Source organism: Rhinolophus sinicus, linkage group LG02, assembly GCF_036562045.2.
Source record: "Rhinolophus sinicus isolate RSC01 linkage group LG02, ASM3656204v1, whole genome shotgun sequence".
Taxonomy (NCBI): domain Eukaryota; kingdom Metazoa; phylum Chordata; class Mammalia; order Chiroptera; family Rhinolophidae; genus Rhinolophus; species Rhinolophus sinicus.
Window position 1 is genome coordinate 60,042,609 of NC_133752.1, and position 21,180 is coordinate 60,063,788.

Genomic DNA, 21,180 nt, shown 5'->3' on the forward strand with positions numbered 1-21,180 from the left:
TACCTTCTGCTATTGCAACCAACCCTTAAAATCCCAAGTCTCATTGTGGTTAGCACATTTACCTGAGAACCACTGATCAGGACAAAAGAAGTGAAGAAGTTTTCTTTATCTTTATGATACCAACAGCCGAAATATCAGCACATTATGTATAGGTAAGTGGAGATTTGCTTGCCTAAAATTCTGACATAAATAGAAGTAACACTATTTCCCTACTATGACTCCCACCCAAAAGTTGCAGTAAAATAACTGAGTTTAGGAGGAATTTGTAATTCCTCCACAGCATTTTAAATTTCCAGCATGGAGACAACTCTACCACATACGTGCATTTGTGTCTGGAATCTGTAGTTTTATGCAGTGATTTGGGGAGTGCTTCAGAAAGGTGACATGCGGCTTGACATCCTGTGAATGAAAAATAATACGAATGTGTGATTATTGTAAGGTGGAGAGGAGGAAGCAGAGAGAAAATTTTTTTCTCTTATAAATCAAATGTTAAATTGTTCTTGGTGGTGATCATGATTATGACTCCCTTGTATTTTTTAAACATCTTGTGCTTTCTAAAGTGCTTCCATGAATATTTTCTTGAATTTTAACAGTATCATTGATTCATAGGTGTTTTCTATAGAATCATATATACAACAATGTATTTTTATCTGTAAAATGTTGATAAACTAGAAGAGTTTAATTATGCATAGACATGTGCTGTTTATTTTTAAAGTATCTAACTAGATAATTATTATGTTAATGATCATTAATGCCATTCTAAAACTGTACTTTTAGCTCATATGGTGTTTTCATCAAAATATACTCATATGCAAAACAGTAAAATTCAGAGAACCTAATCATAAAATATTTAATGTTCAGACAACTGTGAAATATAAACACGTGCTTTATACAAATATATATTTTTAAATGTGTACATTGAGTCAATAGTTGCGCTCTTTAAGACACACACACGCATTTTCACAGTATCAGTATTCATGTAAAACATTATTAGAAAAAGTGTATTCACTGTGACAGAATATACAAGAACATTTTTGTCTTGAACTAAATAATTTATGGTTGTGTAATTTTTTTTATTAAAGATATTATATTATAACCCTGCCGTTTCCCTGTTAGCCACGTCTCTGATCTATCGGTGAAGAATCATTACTCACCTTTAAAAGTGAAGAGGAAACAGTATGATTGTTTTGTTTTGCCTATAAGATAGTCATCACTTTAATGCTGGGTGGATGATTTTCTTTTTATTTATAGGGCACCTCCTCCTTCTCCTTCAACATTTTGACACTTGTGTGCAGTCCTAACCTGAATGACTTCAAAGGATTAAAGCCACTGTTTCTAAGCACTCCAAATTACCTAGGGAAAATTCAAGCACTAATTCATTGGTTAGCTTCTCAGAGTGAGGCATTTATCTGGTTGCTCAGAAGGGCTGGGAGGGATTTGGCAACATGGTTGCTTTTGCAGCTGCATTTGAGGAGACTTTAGTCAATCCAATGTTTGCATTTGGCTGCCCGAATGACAAACAGCCAAGAGGAAGGAAAGAACACTAGAAGTAGAAATCAAGACTTCAAAACCACATTTTATCAATTTTAATTTTTTTATGGTATTCCTATAGGATGGAATGGGTTGAAAACACTGTAGAATTTTACATTTACAATTCCTCTTTTTCCATTTTGATTATTGCTTGTCACCAGCTCAGATACTTCTCTGGGTTGTAAAAGAAAAAAAGCTGTGTTTAGATCCTTGTCAAGGTAGCACTGAGAGTTCATGGTCAGAGGTTTTTTTAATAGCAAAATCAAATTAATAATCTGGATCCTTTTCTGGTAATTCCCTTTACATGACTTTTCAGGAGAATTTGTAGTATGGACTACCAAAAATATTGGCGAAATAGCTGAGTGATTTTTCTGCCTGGGAAGTCTGTCATTTTTAAGCAGCTATTTAATCTACACCATGGTTTGTAAGATCTTTAGGTTATGAGTAAAAGGTTGCTACAACTCAGAGTAGCATCTGAGATAGTGACAAGCAATAATCAAAAGGGAAAAGGAGGATAGGAATTGTAAATGTAAAATTCTGCAGTGTTTTCAATAAAGATCAATTAAAAATAAATTCTGATATCTGATGTCTCCAGTTGTGTACTGGAAATTTAAATTACTCTCAAACTCAAGATATAAAATATTTATCATTTCCTCCCCACCTATTCTAGGCTTAATTTTACTCTTGAGTTTCATTTCAGTTCTCTACTTTCAAACCATTGTGTCTGGATGAAGTCTAAAACGTCTTATTTGATTGAGTTTTAATAGACTTAGATTTATTTCTATACTTAAAAGAATAAGAGTTCTTAAAACAACTTGTTGATTTAGGGAAAAATTTGCCCAAATCTTTATGAAGTCCTGTTCTGAGGTAAAGCTTTAAAAATAAAACTAGTCAAACATGAAATGTATAAATATAAAGTAATTAGTAAGAGTTCATGGGAGACAGAAAAGTAAAGAAAGGGTGTGGGGCAGATTAAAGAAACAAGAAGTGAACAAAGTAGTTTTGGTGGGGCTAAATGCTTATGAAATGAGGTAAGTGCTTACCCTTCAAAGAAAGGTGAACTATATTTTGAATTTGATAGTTAATAAATATGTACTGAGAGTTTAAAATCTTTTGAGAGATATCAAACAGTAAGACTTGGAAATTTAGGAAAGGTATGAAAAAATGAGATGAATTAGTTGTAATTACAATGGAAACATAAGTTTGTCTTAGAAAGAGAAGTATCACTTCTGTACAATATTTTATACAACATGTACTATATTAATATAGTTTCACATCTTTGTTTCTTCCCTGTTTTGGGATGACTCCTATGTTGACATCCCAGTTATGTTTCCTCAGTTAACTACCAGTCTGATATCTCCAGTTGTGTATTGGAAATTTAAATGTCTCTCAAACTCAAGATATAAAATATTTACAATTTCCTCCACAAGTTATCTCTTCTAGGCTTCATTTTATTCTCTTTTACTTCTCAAGGTAAACTCTTGCATCATCTTTAACATATTCCCATCCTTTACCAATATAGCTAACTAAATTACCAAGTTCTGACAAATATTCTACTCTAAATTTTCTTAAATCCATCATTTTCTTTTATTACTACCATCATTTTCTTTTATTACTGTCCTTAATAGCCCTTGATTCATTCATTCACTCCTCAACATGCTTGATCTATAAGGTGCTAGACACCACACTAGGCTCTGGGTATATATAACACAACAAATAATGACATGGCCCCAGGTGATAACATGGTCAAAACTAGAGGTAAAAAGACTTCCATGTAAAAACAAAAATTATTTTCAATGTAGACCCATAATTGGCTGGGCCATGGGAGACTTCAGAGATAATGAGATGACAGAATTCAGTGACAAAGTTTGAGTGGTAGCTCACTGGGCAGACTTGAGGCAGATATTTTAGGCAAAAGGACCAGAATGTGCAAAGACATGGAGTCATGAAGGAGTCTGGTTGAGCGTGGAACTCTGAGTAATTTGAAATGACTGGCACATAGGTTAGAAACATAGGTTGGAAAGTAAGATGAAATGGTGGAGAGGTTGGCCTAGGACAGAGTCACAGTTAATTAATAGAAACATGGAAAAAGAGCAGAGTGTGGGGTACAAATGAAGAGAAGTTCACAAATGTGATAATGGCATTGTAAATATTCTTTTCTGATGCCTACCATTTTCTCAGTGGGCTAGGAAGTAAGGTTATCAGCTAAGACTAAGAATGGGGTGGGTGGTACTGAAGGTTTGAGGAAAAAGAAGCATGAAATAGTTTTAAAACAGAGTGAAAAAAATCAATAGAGGATGGATTTAAAAAATAAAAAAATTCTTGTTCTCCTGAAAGCATCAACCCAATTTATTTTTTATCTGAGATCAAATACATAATACACACTGCCCCTGATGCTACTTTTAATCTGAAAAACTTGACAATGTGATGTGGCTAGATGAAAGATAGATGTGATTTCCTTAAGACATCACACTACTTACTAAGTGAGAATCTGCATCACCAGAGTGTTAAAGTGCAAATTATTTGGCCTTTTTAGGAATTTGAATTCAGTAGATCTGAGGTAGGATATGATAGTCTGCATATTTAATTAGAACTTCCAGGTGATTCTGATTAAGATGATCCTCTAATCATACTTGGAGGAGTCCCAATTTTTAAGACAAAAATCTCAACATCTTTGTGTGGCATCAAAAGTCCTTCTTGTTAGTGCGTCTTTGTCTGTAAGTCAGGATTCTCCACAAAAACACAACCAGTAAGATCTCTAATAGATGATAGATAGACATAAATTCATGGGCATATAGATATATATGATATACTATAACCAATAGTATCTATCTATCTATCTATCTATCTATCTATCTATCTATCTATCTATCTATCTATCTATCTATCTATCTATCTACCTACCTACCTACCTATCATCTATGTATCATCTATCTACCTGGAGATTGAGAGAGAGATTTTATTTTAAGGAATTGCTTCACACAATTGTGAAGTTGGCAAGTCTGAAATTCATAGCATAAATTGGCAGGCTGGAAAATCAAGCAGGATTTTTATGTTATATTCCATAGCAGAATTCCTTTTTCTCCCAGAAACCTCAGTTTCAGCTCTTAAGTCCTTCATCTGATTGGATGAATACCACCCACATTATCGTGGGTATACTTTACTTAAAGTCCCTGATTATAAACGTTTATCACAGTTACAGAATACCTTCACAGCAACATGTCAAACAGTGTTTGACCAAACAACTGGTGCCTATGGCTAGGCACCATAGCCTAGCCAAAGTTAACATGTAAAATTAACCATTACACTCTCTAACTTCATTTTTGGCCAATACATGGCTCACAGTTTGCTGCACAAAAATTGAATTGCTGGCCTTTCATTGAGCATGGTATATTGTTCCCTCTACCTACATGTCTTTCCATGCCTCTTTGTCTGGAAAGTTCCCACAAATCCCTGTTTCAACTTAGGTAGAGGCTCTCAACATGTATTTGCTGTATAAATGACACACAGTGAAAATACCTAAATTATTTATTGCAGATTGATCATAGCATGCACATCTATAAAACATCCCTTTAAACCACAGCCATAAACAAGCTAGTAAGAGAGATGGACACTACTCTGACCCAACATAGCACTTCATTTTTGTGTGTGTTCTTTGTATATAACAAGGACATAACAAATAATATAGGCTCATGATCATACATTTAAAAATTTATGATAGGCTTAGGCATAAAGAACTTCTGAGACATTTTCATTCCCCACTCCTCTTTCCTCCCAACCTGGCAAGTTCTTCATTTATTGATACTAACTAACTCTGTCACTACCCATTGATTATGGGAGGGAGCTAGATGCTAAGTATAGATAACTTGGCACCAACTCTTAGACTCCTGAAAAATAATTTCATAGCACGATCCACAGAGGTTTGATCATAAACTTTCAGGTAAGCTCATGAATTTTTTTCTTCCAGTCATCTGTCCCTCGCTCCCTCTCTCCTTTTTCCCCTCCTCCTTTCCTTCCTTCCTTCCTTCCTTCCTTCCTTGCTTCCTTTCTTCCTCCCTCCTTCTCCCTCCCTTCCTTCCTTCTTTCCCTCCTTCTTTCCTTCTCTCTCTCTCTCTCTCTCTCTCTCTCTCTCTCTCTCTCCATGTCTTTTGCCATTTTGCCTAAATTGTGGAGTTTCTAAGAGTGAGCAAGAGGAAAGAAATAAAGATTTGGAATGACTGCTTTTTCTGATGTATCCTTCATATTTATGCCTTTTACTTGCAGACCAATCAGAACTTCTCGTACATCTTTGCCACTATGGATGATTGCCCTCATTGTGTTTGGAGTGTTGGCAATCCTGGGAATAACTATTGGTCTCCTGGTTCATTTTTTGGCAATAGGTTGGTAAAGAATACATTTCTATTTATTTCAGTTTGTTGTAAACTTTATTTCCATTTCTACAAAAGAAAAAGTGACAGTGACAAGTAATGAATTATCTCCCTTTAAAATTCTTATTTCTGGGATTTTGGGAGATCCCAGAAATAAACATTAACATTTACCAAACACTTTATCATAAACATTGTTTTGAATATACACAGGTAAAAATATATGCCATATAGAGATATGAATACATAGATCGATAATTTATAGATACAAAAGTACTCTATCAAGATTGTATTATATATGTCACTTTATAATTAAGGTATTACACTTACTTTATGTGAAAAAGAGAAACCAAAGAATATTTAATTTTGACTAATTTTTCCTTATAACAAAAACATTAATAAAAAATCCCTTTAACATGGATTAAAAAAGACTTTGGAAACATAAGTTGGAGTTGTTTTTAAAAAAATATGTTTTAACTTTAGACATAATCATATTTATATCCTGCTATGAAAGACAAGAAAATCAGCATACTTATACTTCTCATTTTTCTCCCACACTTCCCCATAGTTTATTAACAATATTATTATTTGTCAATTATCAAAGTTTATAACACTTCATTCTGGTTTGTAATCATAATCACTACAGTTTTTTAATTTTGAATATGCATATATTAAATGGAGGATGTGGTCATCATCAACGCTTTTTCTGTGACTTCGTCATGTTTGGATTTTTTTTTTCCTATAAAGCTATACGTACTCATAATTTAAAGAGTCAAATTGGCAGAACTTTTTATGAAAAATGCAGCTCCTCCCTATGTCCCATTTCTCAGAGGCCACCACTTTCAACTCTTTAAGTTGATTTGTAATATCGTTATATCCTAATTTTTCAGTTATTGGTGTTATCTATTCACTTTCTACTATGCAAGATGAGAATTCCATACTCATTCACACCCTGGCTACATAGGTCTTGATTTGAGATTTCCCTTCAGCAACATTTTGGGGATGACTTTCAATTGTCTCCTGGTTCATTTTCTGGCAGTAGGTTGGACTTAATTTCGTAATGATTGCATTCCGTATTTCCTTTTAATTATTTTATTCACTCAGTTGTGGTGAAATGTATATTCTAGGAGCTTTGTAAGAAGTATACATTTTTGGCAACTTGAATGTCTACTCTTAACCTTAATTAATAGTATAGAATTCTGAATTGGAAAAAAAATTTTCCCTCTGAATTTTGAAGATAAAGCTTTATTGTCCTTTTGCTTTCAAAGTTTCTGTCAAGAAGTCTGATGTCATTTTGATTCTAGAACTTCTGAATAAAATTTCTCCCTGAACTTCTGAAACCTTCCTGGATCTTTTTCTTTGTACTCAGTGTTTTGAAATATCATGGTAATGTAACAGTGTGTGGATCTTATTTTCATCCATTATGCTGGCAGTTAGTAATGTGACATTGTCTATATCTTATTTTTATCCATTATGCTTTCAATCTAGAAACTCATATACTTTAGCTCCTGAAATTTATTTTAGATTGTGTCTTTGATAATTTTCTGTCCTCTTTCTCTCTCTCTTTGGAGATCTTATAATTTGGATATTGGACTACCTAAATGTTGCCTCTAATTTATGTATATTTATCTTTTTGTTTTCTACTCTTAGTTTTTTGTTTTTTTTTAAATCACTCTCTTGGTCATTTTCTCAAATTTATTTTCCAATCCTATTGAATTATTTGTTCCTGTTATATATTTAATTGCTAAAATATATTCTTTATTACCTAGCTATTTAGATAATATATATTATCATGTTCATTTACATAATATTTTGACTTTCTTTCTTTCTTTCTTTCTTTCTTTCTTTCTTTCTTTCTTTCTTTCTTTCTTTCTTTCTTTCTTTCTTTTTTAAGTATACTGATAATTAGAGTTATTGCAACAAAACAACCTAGATAGAACGGTCTATATTAAAAGTCATTGTCAACAGACACTCCTTTCATAAACAGCTTCCAGTCAGCTCTTTAATCCCCAATCTTGAAATTGTAGAGATTAATGCATACACAATTGTGAAGTTGGCAAGTCTGAAATTCATAGCACAAATTGGCCTTCCACAACAGCAGATTTCCAACTGCAGATCAAAAACAGTACAGGTATTTATTGAAAATAATTTGCATATAAATGGATCTGCACAGTCCAAACCCATGCTGTTCAAGGGTCAACTGTATTTCATATTAGATAACTTTGTCAAATATATGTTCATCTTTTAGTGTCTGCTGACATTTAAGATTGGGGATTAAAAAGCTGACTGGAAGCTGTCTATGAAAGGAGTGTCTGTTGACAATGACTTTTAATATAGATCATTCTATCTAGGTTGTTTTCTTGAGAGAACCCAAATTATCAGTATACTTAGGTTTTTGCTCTGGGATTGGTAAGAATTCCCAGATGAGAAAAAACGTTTCCCTTGTTTTGTCCAGTGGAGGTATTCTGGGCTTCTGGCTTTCTGTAGTCAAGTTGTGGGGGGGAAGGGAGGGCAGAAATCCAGCATATAAATTTTGGGTACGATGTACCTGCCCTCAATTGTGTCTCAGTTTCTCTGATCTAAAAACAGCAGTTGGGTAAGACACTGGGATCTAGCTGTTTCAACCAATCTTCCTATTTTTAATCACACTTTCAATTCTACTTCCAGAAGTGCCTGATGCCATTCAGGGATCTTTGGTTTAAAATGGCACAAATTTTTACTGCCCCCATTGCAATACTTTTTATCCTTTGGATTCATCACATCTAGTCTGTCTTAGCCTCGTGGTCATAATGTATCATTTTTTCTTAGAACACAACAAGCCCTTTTAAACTACAGATTCAAATTCATTTATTCAATTCTTTTGTCAGGAATATCAATTATGCATTTGTTGGATCACCTTTGCCTCTCACATTGTTTATTCCCTCAATAATAATTTTATACTGGTTTCCATTTCCATTTCCATTTGCTTGTTTTGCTCAAGCCTGTCTTCCATAGCACAACATTTTAAATCTATATCTGTTGTTTCCAGTGTGGCTTTCATATGTTATAGTCTTACTTTCCTCTTTCATTTCTTTACTGAATTCTCCAGATTTTCTTCATCATTAAATTGTTGTATATTTTGAGCTCTTTATTCTACAATATTTTGAAGACAATAAGAAGTAGTAGTTGAAACTCTTCCTCTGTTACCTTGATAATTCCTCCTTTAATATTTATTTATATTTTTCCTCCTTTGGCTTTTCTCCCCTTCAGCATCTATGTACAAACTCCCTATTGGTTCCATTGTAATTGTTATTTACTCTTTTTGATTTGGGTGAGACTGTTTTCTAAGGAGCACTGTGGGAAGTGAGTCTAGGGTTGGCTCATACACTAAGGGAGTTTGCAACTTATACTTTGGTTTGTCCTCTCAAACATTCTCTTATCCAGTCTGTTATTGTCTTTATTACTAGGGCACATTTACCTTCAGTTTTTAATAATTAAGAAGCTAGGGTGGCATTGAGGAAAGCTCCTTAATTCTCAGACTCTCTAAATTATGATACAGTGATGCCAACTTGTTCCTTTCTCTACCCTGGCTTACTTCCAGCAGGTTGCCTCAGCTGGAAATTGGATCAGATATAATAAAAATGGCACAGTAGTATGGTTTCACTTCTATTTTCACTGCTGACATTCTGCAGGGTCAAATAGGTGTCTCCACAAATATTCCTTATCTTTTTCCAGAACCTGAAGTCTTATTACTCAAATCATGGAATCATTGAGAACTTTTTAGAAAATCTTCATTTAACACAACTTGTGAGAAGATGTATCTCTGATCTATGTCATTCCTTAGCTTAGTGTATATTTCACAGCTTTTGGCATGTTTGCTTTATAGTTTCTAGTTTGGAGTTGTGGCTGTTTTCTTATTTTCCTTGGAATTGAGCCCTTTACCCTTGTCTTTCTCCACACCCCTGCCAGGGCATAGAAGCAGGACAATGTAGAAGAAGTGCTTATACTCTGCCACCTTTAAATATGTGTTGTCATAATTCATGCTTAAACTCTGTTATTGCACCTAGAGAACACTCTCAGTACAAACAAACAAACAAAAATGAACATATCATGTGTTTGTGTAAGTTTTCTTTAAAGAAATAAGTTATAAGTAGCAAGTCATGGAAAAGTTGTAAAACAATTTCCTTCTTTCTGCCCTTTATCCATCGTTATCAATTCCTATTGGCATTTGAATCACCTATAGAGATGGGAATATAAATCATGACTTATTGATATCCCATCCCAAAGGGTTATTTTCATCTCATCAGGTATCAACAGAGTACAATAATTGTATTCCCAGTGGCCTCAGCATAGTGAGCAATCCCAGTAACCCATTAGGATTGCTACATACAATTAAATTAAAAATAAGATACTTAAGAGTTGATTTCCTTGTTCCAGAGTATGGTTGGTTAGTCTTAAATGTCTTACCCATTACATATGCACTTTATTCACTGCCTTTGCAAAAAGTGTTCCAGTAATAAAACTTGTCCGTATCTTGCCGAACTGTTTTTTTTTTACATTGAGGAATATTCATAGCTGTCTAATTGCTATAATAGGTAGAAATATTTAGGAATCTAATTGAAGAACTGAAGGATACATTGTGAGTATTAAATTATGAAAAACAGAGTTGAATCATTTCAAAGTCTATTTTTTGCTACTTATTGTAAAACCTAATAAACTGCCATTGCAAAGCTTGGTCTCTATAGTAAAAGATCCATAACTTACAGACAAATTAATTACAATTAATAATTTTCATTTACAAATTATTATTTATAATCAACCCATTTCAGCATTTTGTTTAGAACTTTCTGACTTTTTTCCCATCACCTTTCTTACTGTAAAATATTTTCACTGCATTTACAATGACAGATCATATTTTATTTTAAGTATAGTATCTCTCTTCTCTGCATTCATGTAGGACTCGTAGTTGAACATTTAACTATATCACTCAATTAATAGCTTATTAGTACCTCATTAGTAATAATTTCATACATATTGAGCCTGTCTCTTCCGAAGATGACTTTCAAAGGCAATGATCATATTGCAAACTAATATTAACATTTATTTAGTGCTTGTCATATGCAAGGCACTGCCAGATGCTTAATATCTATCACATATTAGAGGTAAGATATATTATACATCAAACAGCTTGGTATCTATGAAAAATTAGGAAGGAAATATAATGGATTCAATGTGGGCTTTGGACTCAGATCAAGTTTTGACTTGGCTTTTCTTAATAGCTATATGATATTTGATAAGTTACTGAATATCTCCGAAACTACATTTCTCTAAAAAGTGGGTACACTTCATATCATTTTTATAAAATAACTGTACATAGTAAATACTTAATAAATGGTAACTATTTTTATTCAGTATGGGAACTGTTTATTCTAGACAGTAATCTTATTTATAGTATATGGTCATATGTGTCTCAGTCAAGATGTGATTCTTTCTGACCTCTTTCTGATATATGTGTACTTCATTCTTGGTCTAATAAACAGTTGCCACAATATCCAGATTATCTAATCAACTGTGCCAGGAAAAGTCACAGCATTTACCAAAATTTAATATGAGCATAATACTTACTAGGTGGTGTTACTATGTAATTTATATCTGGATTTGAAATCCATTTAACTTAAATAATTATTGGGTCATTTCTTTATCTCACAGAAAACAGAACCTACTACTACCAAGGTAGCTTTAAAGTGCTGGATATCCCATTTAACATGAATTATGAAAGGGAGACATCACCAGAAAATAACTATCTTAGCAACATTCTCGAGACTAAGGTAAATAGTTTTTAGTATTTCCTATATTTATTTGTTAATTTTCTGACATATAAATGTATTATTGGAATTTGATGTTTGACTATGTTCTCTTTAACAGATGGTTGATGCATTTCAAAATTCTAGCCTTTACAGACAATATATCAATTCTCAAGTCATCACGCTGGTGTAAGTAGCAAACAATAACAGAAAAGAGATCAACCCATCATACATACAATTATGCTTAAAGTTCCTCTGTAAAAAGAGTCTATTGATATGTTATAGTCATTAAGTAATTAGTTATTAATTTTCAACATTATTCTAAAGTGTCAGATTAAGTGTTGAGTATAAAACTGAAGCAAAGATCAGGCTCTATAGTTTAGTTCATTAGCTATATTGAGAACATATCAATCCATAAATTACAGATGATGTATCCCTCTGGTTTCATAAGTTTTTATGACCAGCAAACATTAGATGGTCCCTAAGATCAACGTTTAATGCTCTGACATTTTTATTTAGCAATAGCATAAATAAAGACCTTGTTTTCTCATATCTTTCTCCTTGCAAGTCAGTTAAACACCTTATAGAACTGTCTAAGAGTTCTTAAAGGGTAGAAAAGAGCATGTTCACACCAGACTTTGATGCCAAGGAAAGCCTTCTAGTCACCATAACAAAAAGTAAAATACCTATGCTGTGTTCTCTGTGTGTGGGTTTGGAGTAGCATGGGAAAGCAGAGGGAGGCCTAGCATGAAAGTTAGACAACCTGAGCCCAACCTTTACCTCTTAGTGTCCTAGAGAGCCTTGGGCAAGTCACTATATCACTTTGAGTCTGCTCCCCTATCTATGAAATATTGATAATAATACCTACATTGTTTCTCTAATAAAACTGTACTCAGGGTCAAAGAAGTTAACGTAAGTTAACGTGTGTGGAAATATTTGCAAATAAACACATTTCAAGTGAAGGAAACTGTTGCTTTCACCTTCAATAATACCACCAGACTATGTCTCCCTTCTTTCTCTGCTCCTGGAACTCATGAGACTCGTGGAATTGCAGAATAGATCAAGCTCTCAACTAGCACTAACCTTGGGGCTCAATTTGAGTATTGGAAAGAAATGGGAGACTAAAATTAAAGGGCCCGTGTACCTCTCAGAGAAAACTGCAACCACTGGTAGGCTGTTTTGTTTTCTTATGTATGTAACTTCAGGTATCTACACAAAGCATAGGCCCATAAGAAATGATGGAGAGGCAGTTTTTTATTTTGGCACACCCTGTTATGATAATCAAACTTGCATGAGTTGAGTGCATCCTAGGAATGATTACTGATTTATATGCCAGAAGATTGGTCATCCATTAGGGAGATTCAAAGTAAAAGAATGACACTTCAGACACTAGTCTCAGGACTGCTTGACAATTTTTACATAGCTGTTGGCCAGCCTCTTGGTTTGCCCATCCCTTTCCCAATTACAAACAAATCTTCCCTGAACACGATAGTCACATTAATTTTCCTCAAGCATGGTTTTACTCAACTTCTCTTCACTACTACCCTTTCGCTAGCATTAAAGACCCTCCTCCATCTAAGCCCAATCTCCTAGACACCTGTGGTAACTGGCTGTCTGGGCACAGGGGGACAGTACACAGTGTAAAAACCCTGGATTATAGAGTCAATTGTACTGAATCAGGATCCTAGTTTAGTCGCTGTGTAATCTTGAGCACATTAGGTAATCTCTCCGACCCTCAATTTTTCCTTGTCTTTAAAATAAAGACAATGACACCGATGCTGCCGGGTTGTGGTGAAGACTAAATGTGATAATAAATGTGATGACAGAGTACCTGGAACCCAGCAGATTCCCAATAAATGCTAAATAATGTTATTGTTCTCCAATTATTCTGGAGTGCTATTCTTCCTCTTCTATGCCTGTGAATATTTTTTGCTGATGACACAGTGGTGAAAATACTGAAAGTTCCAATGTGTATGTCACTTCTTTCATGAAAATTTCTGTGGTCTGTTAAGAAAAAAATGACATATCCTTCCTCTGACTATCTGCATATAAGATACACATCTTACCATTTCCGCCTCATTTATTATAGTCATTTGTAGATATGTTTTATCTCCCTTAATAATCTGGAAATTCCTTGAGGGTTGGAACCATGTCTTAGTCACCCTCACATCACCCTATAGTACCTAACTCACTTGCTTGTCTATAACATTTGTGCAATTAATGATTGGTGGATGCATGAATAAATTAACCCAGTTTTTCTACCTTGTGCCTTAGGCCTCTCCTACTTTTCAGATTTGTAGAACTGCTTGCCCTCTAAACTGAGTAACATAGCTGCATGCATACTGTCACCAAGTAAAGGTAGACAGATGGATAGTACTGTGAGTAAAGTGAAAGTATTGCACAAACCCATAAAAAAGCAGAAGAAATCGAGATATGAGGAAAGAATTGCAGTTTTTTTGTAGCAACATATGACACCTTTATGTTGTTTCCAGTCCTGATGACAACAGTGTGATAGCACATATATGGCTGATATTCAAGGCTCCCAGATCAAGGAAGGAAAGCACAACAAGAAGAATAGAAAACATCTTACGTCAGATGCTAAATAACCGCTCACGATCCTTGACTGCAGATCCTAATTCTCTTAGGCTCGTGGGTAAGTTTATGCATTAGCTGGGAGGCATATTACTTTTCATCTTTTTATCCCTAACACATATCACAAGCACCAGATGCAAAGCTGATCCCCAATAGTTTCAAAAAAATGAATGTCATTGTTTTATATCAGAGCAATAATTTTTATTCTTCATTATTAAAAACACGTTGAAATCATAATAATGCCATACCTTAAAACTAGTTCTGAGGGGAAAATGTTGCTTCTTATTCTAAAGCAGGTAGTATGACTTTGAACAGTTCCTGTAAGTAAAGGTGTGTCTTGCTATTTTTTCATGATCTATAACTTTCCAAAACAGCCTAGGATCTGCCATTATGACAAATCACTTTTCTAAAAGTTATTTTTGTATATTGACAGAAATCAGGTTCACTTGTAGGAACTTCCTGTTCTTCTAAAGAATGATATTGGTTATTTTCTAGATAATGCAGAATACAATTCCAATTAAATAAAAAGAAGTCTCTCACATGGAACTATGAAGATGGTATTTCCGTATCACACATTTACTTACAGTAAAAGAAAAATTCAAATAAGCCAGTGTTCTTTCCTTTTTATCAACATTTTATCGTGAGATTCCAGATTATTTCTGGTCCTTGCTCTGCTGGGCCTACCACCTTACTTCATGGGCCCCTGGGTCATTGGATTAATGCGAGGTATTAAATTTACCGTGTTCTTTTGGTTCTTTTTCAGAAATCAGTAAGGTCAATGCTGAAAAGATTATTAACAGCCGTAAGTTCATATACTTTTTAATTAAATGTATGAGATGATCTAAAACATAACAGTCAGGATTTGTTACTCTTGGCCAGGCACAGCTCTAAGTGTTTGATATATAATTTATTTAATTCTCACAACCATTCTAAAATAGGTATTATTACGGTCTCTTTTTAGAGATGGGGAAACTGAAGCACAATGGAGTGAAATAATTTGCCCAAATTCAACTAGCTTGTAAATGGTGGGAACAGAATTAAAACCACGGAGTCTTGTTGCAGAATTCATGGACTTAACCATTACTTTATCTGACTCCCACAACTTTCATATTCTCCAAGTGCTGAGATGTCTTTGAGGTACTACGCTAGGTATGGAGGTGATTCAAGGAATGCTAGTGATTCCTGGACAGGTTATTTTGTTCCTATAAATGTAAGATAGTGTCAGACAGAACATACAAGAATAATTCACTTCTCTGTCAGCTTTGTAATCCAATAAACAGTGTCTTCCTATTCTCAATGAAACAAAACTGACTCCGTTTCACAGGCTGTGGGAGACGAGCAAGGATGTCAGCTACATATGATAGAATCAAGGGAGGTTCTGCTGCTCAGGAGGGAGAGTGGCCGTGGCAAGCAAGTCTCAAAAAGAATGGCCAACACATCTGTGGGGCATCTTTGATCAGTGAAAAATACCTAGTGACTGCAGCTCACTGCTTTCGAAAGTAAGTTCATCATGTCGCCCAAGGCTAGGAAGACTAAAGTCCCTGGAACAATTCCAGTTTATCCTTATTATCCCAGTTTAATCATCAGTATCACTTCCTTTCATTCTCAATAGCATCCTGGAAGGTTTGAGAGAAAAATTATATGGTAAGCCAATAAGGCTTTCCTACCTTACCAGTCACATGACATATTTTTCTGACGTGATTCTTATCTCACATCACTTTATACTCCAGACATCCCAAACTATTTATAGTTGCTCAAACCACCTTCCCGGTTGGCACATCTGTCCCTCTCTCTTCTTCTTTTAGGCAAATATGACTCAGCTCTATAGTTTCATCCAAAACGCCACATTCCTTAAGGAATCTTCCGTTCCCTAGAGCATGCAGATTTAAATCCTCTTCTTTCGTGGTCCCACTAATTGTATATACAACCATTTAAGCAATTATAGCTGCCTGTGTTTATGCTATTTTTCATTGTTTTAAATTTATTTATTTTTATTTCTATATCCTTATTGCCTCACATAGTGTATGGTCTAGGGGCCCAAACAGGATTTTCAAAATGAGTTTAAAAATCATGTTGTATCACTGCCAATGGACTATTCAACAAGGGAATTCTAATGTCATATTTCTATTATTTTGAAATAAATACAAAGTGCATAATTTTTGTTTCTTTAGGACACAAAATCCCAGAAATTATACTGTCAGCTTTGGCACCAAAGTATATCCATCCTACATGCAACGTTATGTTAAAAATATTATTATTCATGAAAACTACACCTGGGATGAACATCATGATGATATTGCAATTATAGAGCTCACTGAAAAAGTTTTATTTAATAATGATGTGCATCGAGTTTGTCTTCCTGAGGCCACACAGGTTTTTCTACCAGGTGAAGGAGTTGTTGTTACAGGATGGGGAGCACTGACGTATGATGGTAAGTTCAGTGAAAACTTGACATAGTGTGTAAGGTTTTTTAAAAAAATAGTGATCTAGGTATAAAGTCATCATTTACCTCTGGATGCCTGGTACTCCCAGGGGATTCTCTCAGGAAAAATAGAGTTATGACTTTGCAAATTTCCTTGGTTTGGAAGTCCAATCTGTTTGTGGAAATTCCCTAATCTGGAGAAACTAATTTAGAAAATTCTGTTCCAAAGATGTAAGAAGAGAGATCAGGCCATAGAAAGGAAGCATTAGGAAGCTGTTCCAAATTATTCTTCGAACATTTCTTTTTAATTGATTTGAGTCAGGGAACTGAGTGGGCTTTTTCATCCTAATAGGCAAGAGTCAAATGCAAGACTTACGTACAGAGGACAAAACAAATTTTCCGTCCTGCTCTGTTTCAGAGCAGCTCTTTTGCTGATGTTTACTTCCTATAGGTGTATACCCAGTGTTACTTCAGAAAGCACCTGTGAAGATTATTGATACAAAGACCTGTAATGCTAGGGAAGGATATAACGGCTTGGTGAAAGACACAATGCTATGTGCTGGGTACCAGGAAGGAAATATTGATGCCTGCCAGGTAAGTCTGGACATTATTTACATTGACCATGTAATGTTAAAATAACTATTATTTTTTAAAAATTATCAATATGGAGACAATTCTATACTACAATTAATTTGCACTTTGACAATCCTGTCAAACTCCCTCTTGGCTTTGGCACTTAAGTTATTCTCCCTTACATGCAACATAAGTTTGTGTTTAATAAACACTTATGTTGGACTTACTCTGAACCAAGCACAGATTGAAGTCCTTTACAAATATTAATCCATTTAATCCTCATCACACCTTGTGATATAGTTACTACCATTATTATCATTTTATAGGTGGGAAACTGAGGCAGAGGAAGGTAAAGTAATTTGCAGAAGGTCACACAGCTAAAAGGTGGGAAGATTGACATCCAAAACAAGGTAGTCTAGCATCACAGTCCATACTTTTAACCATATTTCAATAAAGGATCAGTCTCAGAAAGTTTTCAGTTACTTCCAGCCCACTTCTCTTACCTTCTTAGCTTTCTCATGGCCAGGGGCCTGGGTACTTTTCTCAGATACTTGGAGTATATCAATAACATATGTCTCCCAAAGATTTCTCATAGAACTAGACCTTGTAACTTATCAGTTCATGCCTTCAAAGTTCAGTAGAACCTCAAAGAGCCCTAGGGAATATATTCTGGCTAGTCATTGTTATGGATAAGGGTGAAGCAAGGATTTATACCATACAGCTTCCCATGGTCTCTATGAAATATGAATCACATACTTCATCTGGGCTTATCACTTTGTGTGAGTGAAATATCTGGGAGTAAATTCTCATAATGACAAATATTCTTTGTCTTCTTTAGGGTGACTCTGGAGGACCTCTTGTTTATCCCAATTTTCGAAATATTTGGTACCTTGTTGGAACAGTGAGCTGGGGATCAGAATGTGGTAAAATCAATAAGCCAGGAGTCTATATGCGAGTGACTGCCTACCGCAACTGGATTGCCTCCAAGACTCATATCTAAGAGAAAAGCATCTTGTAGAAATTATCTTAGGTCATTTTTACCTGTTACTCCTATTAAACATGCATTCTAAATTAGTGTGTATAATGGGTTTCAAAAGAATTGTGGTCCTAAGGGAATACTTATGAACTTTAATTTTAAGCAGACTACATGACAAAGCAAGAAGTCTCATGTTTAGTGGAGAAAGGCCTAAGCAAAGTACTCCTATCAAAAACTGACTTTTATTATTTGTTTTCTATTTCACGATCCCACACCATAGTTATCTCACCGTAGCATAAAGCTTTTGGTTTTAGGCATTCAGACTTTATGGAATTATGTCCTTGTCCATTGCAAGTTACCAGGCAGCACTGTGAAAGACTGGAACCAACACCTCCTAAGGGTTGGGTTAGAGGATGCTGTTTGAAACATCAGCTTTCATGTCTTAGTTTTTGCAGAATGGGTGTTGCTGTGAACTAAATCTGATCAGAATTTAGGCACTGAGTTAGAGTCTCTTATTTTGGATCTTGGCCAACTCTTGCAGTCATTGTGAAAGAATTTCACTATCAGCAAAACTGGGCAAAACAACACATTTTAGATGTACAGAGACCAGGTGCCCCAATTCTTCAGTGTTGATACAGCTTTCTGTAGAAATTCCTTATTTGTATCATATATAAAAAGAAGTAGCTATGAACCATGAAAATGTGTAGAGCATTTTAATTAAAACAAATTTAAAAGCAGACTATTTTTGTTCAACATGACAATTTACTTTCCTTTCTTTTTGTTTGTTTTCTTAACAGTCTTTTGCAGGTGGCTTTTTCTCTTTTCTTTTTCTGTTATTGCTTCTACTTGGTCAACAGCTTGGGAGAGGGCTCCAGGGTGGTTAAAAAGCGACCTTGACGTGGGAAGGAGAGGCTCAGGTAGGCCAGGACGGTGCAAAGGCCACTGGGCACATGGGAAGCTCCTAGTCACACTTGAAAATGAGGCCGGCTCAGCCAGGATTGGGGCCCAACAGCTTGGTGAGTTTGGTCAGGTGGCCGCCATCTTCTGGATGAGTTTCAGCTCCAGGGCTGGAAAGTGGTTCTCCAGGAAGTCACAGAGGTGGAAACCCATACAGGTAGAGCCCAGGGTGTGCCTAGTCTCCCGAGGCTTTCATGGCATGCAGGCTGCCACCCCACTTGTCTTGGATGGCTTGTGAACTTCCTGGAGAAAGGCTTGGTCACTCTGCTGGTTTTGCATCTTTAAGAGAGGCAGGGTGTCCTCTCTTCTCAGCTAACTTGCCGAAGAAGTGCTGCATACTGTACAGGGCCACATGGTGTTCCACATGGAAATGGAGGCCCAGATTGGGTAGGTGTGTGAGGTCCGCAGATGCAGGCTGACCAGGCTCTGATGGCAGCTTCTACTTTGGAGGAACAATTCTAGCTGATCTGGGGTCTCATAGTTCTTTGGCCACGAGGAGCCAACTATGGCCCCAAAATGGCATTCAGGGGTCTCAGAAGCAGATGATGGAATGATCAAGAAGATGGTTCTTCTTGAGGGTAGTAGGAGGCTGGAGAGCAGGCAGGGAAGAGCAGTTGCATCCTGACAAGAGACAGATGCACGCACTGTGCCTGTACTTGGCAGTTTTGTAGGGGAGAAACATTTATTATTGGCCATATTCTTGGTTTCCATTTGTAGAGGTGAACATGAGTCCTGTTTTATGAACCATACAGTCTTCACAAGTTAAGTAACTTCAGTTTGTAATATTCATTTTTCAAGAGTAGAAATTTTCAGTATTTACTGAAAATTTGACTCAGAGTCTTCACGAGTCCTTAGATAGTATTTGAAATTTATTTAAGCTTCAATTAGATTGGATATATAAGAGGCAATGTTTTATCCACTGAATTTTCTCCTCCCAGAAAATATGGATTTTACTCTATCTATTGATAACAATTTTCTATGTACCAAAGATCTGGAATAAGTACATATCATATACCACCATGTAATTTAGTTGTCCCAGAGTTTCATAAATTTGCTTTTAAATGGCATTTTAAAGTTTTCTTTTCTATCATATATAATCCCAGTTTCTTAAGATGATCAAATACCAAAGGCTCTTAAAGAAGTCTTGGCATATTAAATTCAGTTATTAACTACCTTGATATTTAATACATTTGGTTATAATTAACATAAAATATTATATTATTCATCATCATCATAAGAAATTACACAATAAAGCTTAACATTTATTGAATTCTATGTGTCAGGCACAACTCTAATAACTTTGCATGCATGATCCCAGTCAATCCTTATGTCCTATGAAGTACAGCACTATTATCTTAATGGTACAGATGAAGAAACTGAGACACCAAGAGGTTAACAACCTTGTCCAAGGACACAGAATAACATCCGTCCTACATTATTCCTCCTTAGTCCATCACAGAAGTCCATGACAAGGAAGTGACTTTAACCAGAGGTGTGAACTATTCACATATTTGTGGGTTTTTTATTTGTTGAGGTTATTCTGTTTGTTTGTTTGCTTATTCTGAATAGAGTGAAACTCCTTATAGCTTTGGGTAATACCTAACATTAGTAAGAAGTTCACGCTGCGATATGACACCAGGAGCACTTCCACAAAACTATTTAAATTTGTAGAGTATTTTATATCTCTCTTGATTCTATATAAAAATGCCCTCTGAATCATGGCCTTGTGAATTTGATGCCCATTGACCCTCTTTTCACTCACAGCATTCCATGAAACTTTTCAAGTAGCACTAAATATCATTTCACCTTGCTCTCTAGGTCTTTCAGACTTAGAGGAATTGTTAAACATATACTGAGAAGGACATAAAAGAGATAAAAAAAATGGCATAAGTTAGAAATGTGCCTGAGAATAGGTCTCAGATTTCCCAAGGCTTACTCAACTTCAATGAAAGATATAGAACATATGTCACATTCCTCATGGCA

The 21,180-nt window shown here is 35.3% G+C and overlaps 1 protein-coding gene across 2 annotated transcripts; it reads left to right on the forward strand.

Moving 5' to 3' along the window:
- Positions 1 to 37: 37 nt before the first annotated feature.
- On the forward strand, positions 38 to 18,822 carry LOC109436813 (transmembrane protease serine 11B-like protein). Of its 2 annotated transcripts, XM_074318171.1 has the most exons (10): positions 38 to 152; positions 5,794 to 5,909; positions 11,583 to 11,701; positions 11,799 to 11,866; positions 14,170 to 14,330; positions 15,033 to 15,071; positions 15,594 to 15,768; positions 16,441 to 16,700; positions 17,143 to 17,285; positions 18,103 to 18,822. In XM_074318171.1, exons 1-10 carry the CDS (start codon positions 145 to 147, stop codon positions 18,262 to 18,264), a joined length of 1,251 nt encoding a protein of 416 aa, XP_074174272.1. In that variant the 5' UTR covers positions 38 to 144; the 3' UTR covers positions 18,265 to 18,822. The 2 variants fall into 2 exon arrangements, with proteins under 2 accessions (XP_074174272.1, XP_019571198.2); XM_019715639.2 differs by lacking the exon at positions 38 to 152 and having other exon boundaries at positions 5,777 to 5,909.
- The last annotated feature ends 2,358 nt before the right edge of the window (positions 18,823 to 21,180 follow it).